The 6,000-nt window shown below is 39.0% G+C and overlaps 1 protein-coding gene across 10 annotated transcripts in view; it reads right to left on the reverse strand.

The window, feature by feature from the left end:
• Positions 1-5,548, reverse strand: part of LOC131251180 (U11/U12 small nuclear ribonucleoprotein 65 kDa protein) — a 30,402-nt gene extending 24,854 nt beyond the window's left edge. For all 10 annotated transcript variants that reach the window (XR_009173638.1, XR_009173639.1, XR_009173640.1 and 7 more), the window contains exon 1: positions 5,105-5,548. Coding sequence is in view for 4 of the 10 variants with exons in the window: in XM_058251751.1 (XP_058107734.1) it covers positions 5,105-5,247 (143 nt within the window). In the remaining 6 variants the exon portion in view is untranslated. The remainder of the gene's footprint in view (positions 1-5,104) is intronic.
• Between the last annotated feature and the right edge of the window lie 452 nt (positions 5,549-6,000).

A 6,000-nucleotide genomic window follows, 5' to 3' on the forward strand; every position in this document is an offset into this window, starting at 1 on the left:
AAGTGAAGAAGAATTAATAGTGTATTTTCTCCTTTTTTGTGAGATTTGTTGATCACCTTTAAGAGTAAGTGAATCCTCTTATATTTTGGTGAGAGAATCCCCAACCTTGGGTGAGTGAATCCCAAGCCATCTATATTGTGTTGTCACCTCCATCTTCAATCAAAGCCATCCTTCCAAAATGAGGGTTGTGCAACATAGACCAAGAACTACGTTGGTTAGGAGTAAGTTGGTACAAAATTACAAACGGAAGACCCAAAAGGACATAGATGGAGATAGTAAGAAAAGACTTGATGACCTATAGTCTAACTGAAGTTATGGCCCTTGATAGAATGGAATGGTGGAACAAGATTTTGGAAACAAAATAAGGCAGAAGCACAAGATTTTCCCTCCATCCATGGCAGTCATATTCGAAGTTTATCCTCACTTTCATGATCCGATGACATAGATCCACCTACAAACCAAGTAGTGTTACACATGCAAGACTTTCTTGGATTTTCATTGTACCAAATAACTCATCACCCATCAAACCGATGGCAACTTCGGATCATGCGATCGGATCATTGCCAGCCACTTCCCTGTTCATTCAAGGCAAAACTATCCATTTTCTTCCTTCAAATTTATAGTAATTGATATGATATTCATGTGACATATAATAACACAATAGATGTGATATTTCACGAAGTTATTCACACTATTTCCTTATCCCAAGGGTGTGATACTGATACTTAGAACATTTCATAGTTGCTTTTTTGGTTTTTTGGGTTTTTGGGTAGCGATTCTGATACCACAACGTAAACAAAATAAGGCAGAAGCACAAGATCTTGCCTCCAGCTATGGCAATCATATTCGAAATTTGTCCTCACTTTCACAATCTAATGACGTAGATCCACCCACAAATGTCACACTTCTATGACTTTCTTGGATTTCTTGCACTCAAATGTTTGCTTAAAAATTGTTATTCTAATTTATGCAAACACTATATGCCAAGATTGATGGTATCATAGCTAATCAAATCTGACTTGCTTGCTAGACTAGGGAGCCTCCTAGATTTTTCCCTTTATAGCTTTCCTCCCATCAAGAAAAATGGTAAGCATATAGAGATCATGGATGGGTTAGCTATCTCCTAAAAGTTACCCACTTAATCTAAACTAACTAGAGTCTTAGAGGAAACGATTACCTTACTTCAAAAAGAATAATAGTTTTAAAAATTAATAAAACATGGGCATAATCATATGGAGTGGACTGACATGGCAGCATAACCATATGAAGTGGGCTGTAGACTGACATGGCAATGTGGACCACATCATTCTCCCTAAAGTGAGAGACGTGTGTAACAGATTCATGTAGCTGACCCCAAATAATTAGGATAAGCGGATGATGATGATGATGCATCATCATCTTAGTCTCAACGGTAAAATAGAGATTGGAATAGGGTATGTCAGTGCTTCAAATCAAAGCTGCCAAACATCTCAAGAAACCCATATCAAAATTTGATGACTAGAGTTTCTATTTGAGTCTGTGTGAGTCACATATGAGAAATGAGACATACCAGTGGTTTGAAATCGAAGCCCAGTGAGAAGCCACTATATCGATATAGAAGTTACAATTCCCATATGGAAATTCTAGGGGATCATTTGGATGGTTGTAAATGGTTTAAGTTGTAAATGATTTACAGATGTATATCATTTACAGCCTATCCTGTTTGGCTTTAAGTTGTAAATGATTTACAGGTAAATGATTGTTTGTGTTTGGATAGCCTGTAAATTGTTTTAAGTCCTGTAAATGGAGAGCCAATCTTTCCATTTATAGTTGTTAGGCTGTACATGGAGAGCCTATAGGCAAGGTATCCCGTATCGGTATCGGTTGGCGTAACGGTGCCCTCCAAAACCGATACAGATACGGGGGCGTAATGGCGATACGGGGCTGTAACGGCCTGTAACGGCGCAAATTATTTTTTTTGCCAAAAAAATATGAAAAAATATGGATTAAATCCACAATTTCTAAGCATTCCAAATATGCATTCATTTATAAATTGGAACATATTTATGGTGGTGTAACAGTCCACTCTTTGGTGAGAAGTTGTATCGGACTGTCTGATTAATTTTTGAATCAGTAACCTGAATTTGACTACAAAATTCATATATTTAAATTTCTAAATATCTAATTTATATACTTAACAATTTGATATCATTTCTCCCAATAGTTCTTTAAAAAAATTGAAATTAAATTTAGGTAGATGGCGTTGCCAATTTGGGACTGACTTGGAGGACCAATCTATGCCCCAAATTAGCTTCAAATTCATGCAATTTATCGCCATTATCCCACTTATGAATTGGTGGACATTTATTGGATGGTGAATCATGAAAAATATCAAAAGGCCTTATTTTAAAAAATAAAAGTCCACAAATTAACAATTAAAACTATTCAGACAATTTGATTTTGGTATTGTGAGTTAGCAATTGCAGTCCATAATTTAATTGGTAAATTTTAAGTAAATATGTCTAGTGTACAATTTTTTAAGGGCCCGAATTAGGCGGGACCCGAATTGTGAAGTGTAGCACACGTGTCAAAGTTTTTTGGGGCCCACCCGTGATGAATGTGTTATATCCACACCGTCCATCCATCTTGCCAAATGATTTTAGGGCATGAGCCAAAAAATGAGGCACATACAAAGCTCAGGTGGACTGCACCATAAGAACAACAATAATTAAACGTCCACCATTAAAAATTTATTGGGGGCTACAAAAGTTTTAAATCAAGTTGACATGTGTGTTTTCCCTTCATCCACGTCAATGTGACCTAATTAATAGGTTAGATGAAAAATAAACATTACAGTGGACCCTAAGAAATTTTTAACGGTGAAAATTATCATTTCCACTGCTATTTTTGGTGTGGTCCAGACGATCTTTGGATACGATTCATTTTTTGGGTAATGCTCTAAAATGATATTTAAAAATAGATGAACGGTGTAGATATAATAAATACATCACTGTGAAGCCCACGTAACTTTGATCTCCTTTGAACCGTTCGTACAACTCGGAGATCGAGGAGTGTCAGCGCTCGTCTTAGCGTGACACGTACCTACAGCAACTAAGCGCTCGTCTTAGCGTGACACCTGCGGAAAAAAAAAAAAAAAAGGGAGAGAGGGAAACTGAAAAGAAAAAAGAGGGAAAGAAGAGAAGAAAAAAGAGGGAAAGAGGGAAAGAACAGAGAGAGAGAGAGAGAGAGAGAGAGAGAGAGAGAGAGAGAAGAAGAAGAAGAAGAAGAAGAAAAGAAGGCCGCAGCTGCGGCAACAGTTTGAGAAGAAGAAGAACAGTGTTGGCTATTACCGTTACGTATCGGCCAATACGGCCGTATCGTAACCGATTTGGGATACCTTGCTTATAAATGAAATGCGAACTTTTTGCCTATAAATGAGATGGGGGGAAATGTTATAAATCATTCATCCAAACGCAAAGTGTAAATGATTTACCTGTAAATCATTTACAACTTGGCCTATTTACAAGCATCCAAACAACCCCTAATGTCTAGTACTGTTACCACAATATAAGCTACATAATGGGGAATGAAATGAAGCATCTCAATCCTTCAAAATAAATTCCAAGCAACAATTCAAGATACCCGTATGGAAATTCTAATGGTAAGTCCTCTAATTTGATCCATACTTGTGCAGATGCCTTGCATTCTACAGGGCACAGTCGACCGTGACTCACTGTGATGTTCGACGGTCGACCGTGGTGCGACAGACGGTGTTTGTAATTTTGCACAAAACAGGATATTTAAGTCCGGTTTTTCATTAGAGTGAGAATATATACAAGTGTTTTCTCTCAATGGACTAAGGTTTGCCAAGGGAGGGTTTTCTACTCTTAAAAAGGGCTTGCGAACTTTTTGCCTATAAATGAGATGGGGGTAAATGTTGTAGATCATTCATCCAAACATAGAGTGTAAATGATTGACAAGCTCATTTACTAGCATCCAAACAACCCCTAATGTCTAGTATCGTTACCACGGTATAGGCTACATAATGGGCAATGAAATGAAGCATCTCAATCCTTCAAAATAAATTCCAAGCAACAAATCAAGATACCCATATGGAAATTCCAATGGTAAGTCCTCTAATTTGATCTATACCTGTTGTGTAGATGCCTTGCATTCTGCAGGGCATGGTCGACCATGACTCGTTGTGATGTTCATGGTCGACCGTCGAGTTTCGTGATTTTGCGCAAAACAAGGTATTAAGCCCAGTTTTTCATTAGGGTGAGAATATATACAAGTGTTTTCTCTCAAGGGGCTAGGGATTGCCAAGGGAGGGTTTTCTACACAGGTAAAGGGCTTGGGAAGGATTTCTCAAGGGATATGAAGGTTTCTTAGAGGTGCACATCAAATCGGGTACATCTGTAATCGAAGAAGGTGAGTTTATATAACTCTAAGGTTTTGATTATAGTGGATCTTTGTTGCTTAGTGTCATGGTTTTTTCTCATAAGGGTTTTCCACGTAAAATATTGTGTGTTTGTGAATTGTCTTCTTTTGGTTTGGTTATCCTGCATTATTATATTGTTCTATCTTCGTTTATCGTGCTTCCGCAAAGCGCACGGATTGGTGGTGGTGTTAGATCCGAATTTCTAACACCTAGACTTTGATCCAGGTTTGTTGTTGACTCGAGTTTACATAATTGTGGTGTGATATAGAGTGGGTTCACTCACAACAATACCAAATAACAGAGATTGAAGTGAAGGATCTTAGGCTTTGAAAATGAATCTAGGCAAAAGCTCGACACACCCATTTCAAAAATCCCAATGTCTGTGCCATTTTCTGCTTCTAAATTGTGAAAAAGACATCAACAAAAGAGATTTCCTTGCTATTTTAACCAAATGAAAATTTTCATAGTGCTTCCAAATTGATAGCAAGGAATAATTCGAAATACCCAAACGGAAATTCCAACATTTGGCATTGCAATTTGGTCTGAAACATATCCTCAGATCGATTAAGAAAAAAAAAAAAAATCCAAGACACCCACATCCACATTCCAATGCAGTACTCTAGAGAGAGAGAACTGCTCTTCATAACAGGAAGTGAAATAGGGTGGGTATTTTGAGGTTTGTACCTTCCACCAGCGCAAGGGCGGACGTAGGAAGCTCCATAGTGAGAGAAGAGTCGAGAGAGAGTATCGTGAGGAATCGCTTCTGGGAGATGCCGCACCAAAAGGGTTGCTGCCACTGCTTCCGATTCTGCTGCTTGGGACATCATTGCCGGTTCTTCCGAAGCTCTTGGATACCCGAAATGCTGATACTACGCCTGAGAATCGATGTGGGGCTGTGGATGCCTGTAAGTTGGGTTAGTGGGAAATGACTTACGGGAAGTCACTTAGGGGCCGTTTGGATGCCTGTAACTTGTGTAAAATGTAAGAAATTTACAGGTGACTTTCTTACAGTTCGTGTTTGGGGGAGAAATGTCACAGGTAACAAAGTCTCAACCTCTAACTTTCTATCAGGTAAGATTGCAAGAAATGTAACATGGGAATTAGGTGTTTTTCAAGTCACAGGTTACTTTGTTACAGGCAACGGCTATCCATTTCGAATTTGGGAGAGGGAGGTGGAAACGCAGCTGCATTGAAAGTGCTCCTACCTTCTCTGACACAACTTCTCCTCCTCCCTCTCTCAGCTCTCCTCTCTCTCTCTCTCGGCGTCTCCCCTCTCTCAGCTCTAGCAAGGTAAGCCGTAACCCTTATTTGTTTTTCCTCTCTCTCTCTCTCTCTCTCTCTCTTTTTCTCTCTTCATCATTTTTCTTTGGCTGTCCCCCTGCTACCAGCCCCGTGGCTGATGATCGGTGATCCGTGGGCTCCACCATGATGTATGTGTTTTATCCATTCCGTGCATCCATTTTTACCGATCATTTTAGGGCTTATTCCCAAAAATGAGAGGGATATAAATCTCAGGTGGAACACACCACAGGAAAACAATAGAGATTGGATATCCACCGTTAAAATCTTCCTAAGGCCCA

Source organism: Magnolia sinica, chromosome 7 (genome assembly GCF_029962835.1).
Source record: "Magnolia sinica isolate HGM2019 chromosome 7, MsV1, whole genome shotgun sequence".
Taxonomy (NCBI): domain Eukaryota; kingdom Viridiplantae; phylum Streptophyta; class Magnoliopsida; order Magnoliales; family Magnoliaceae; genus Magnolia; species Magnolia sinica.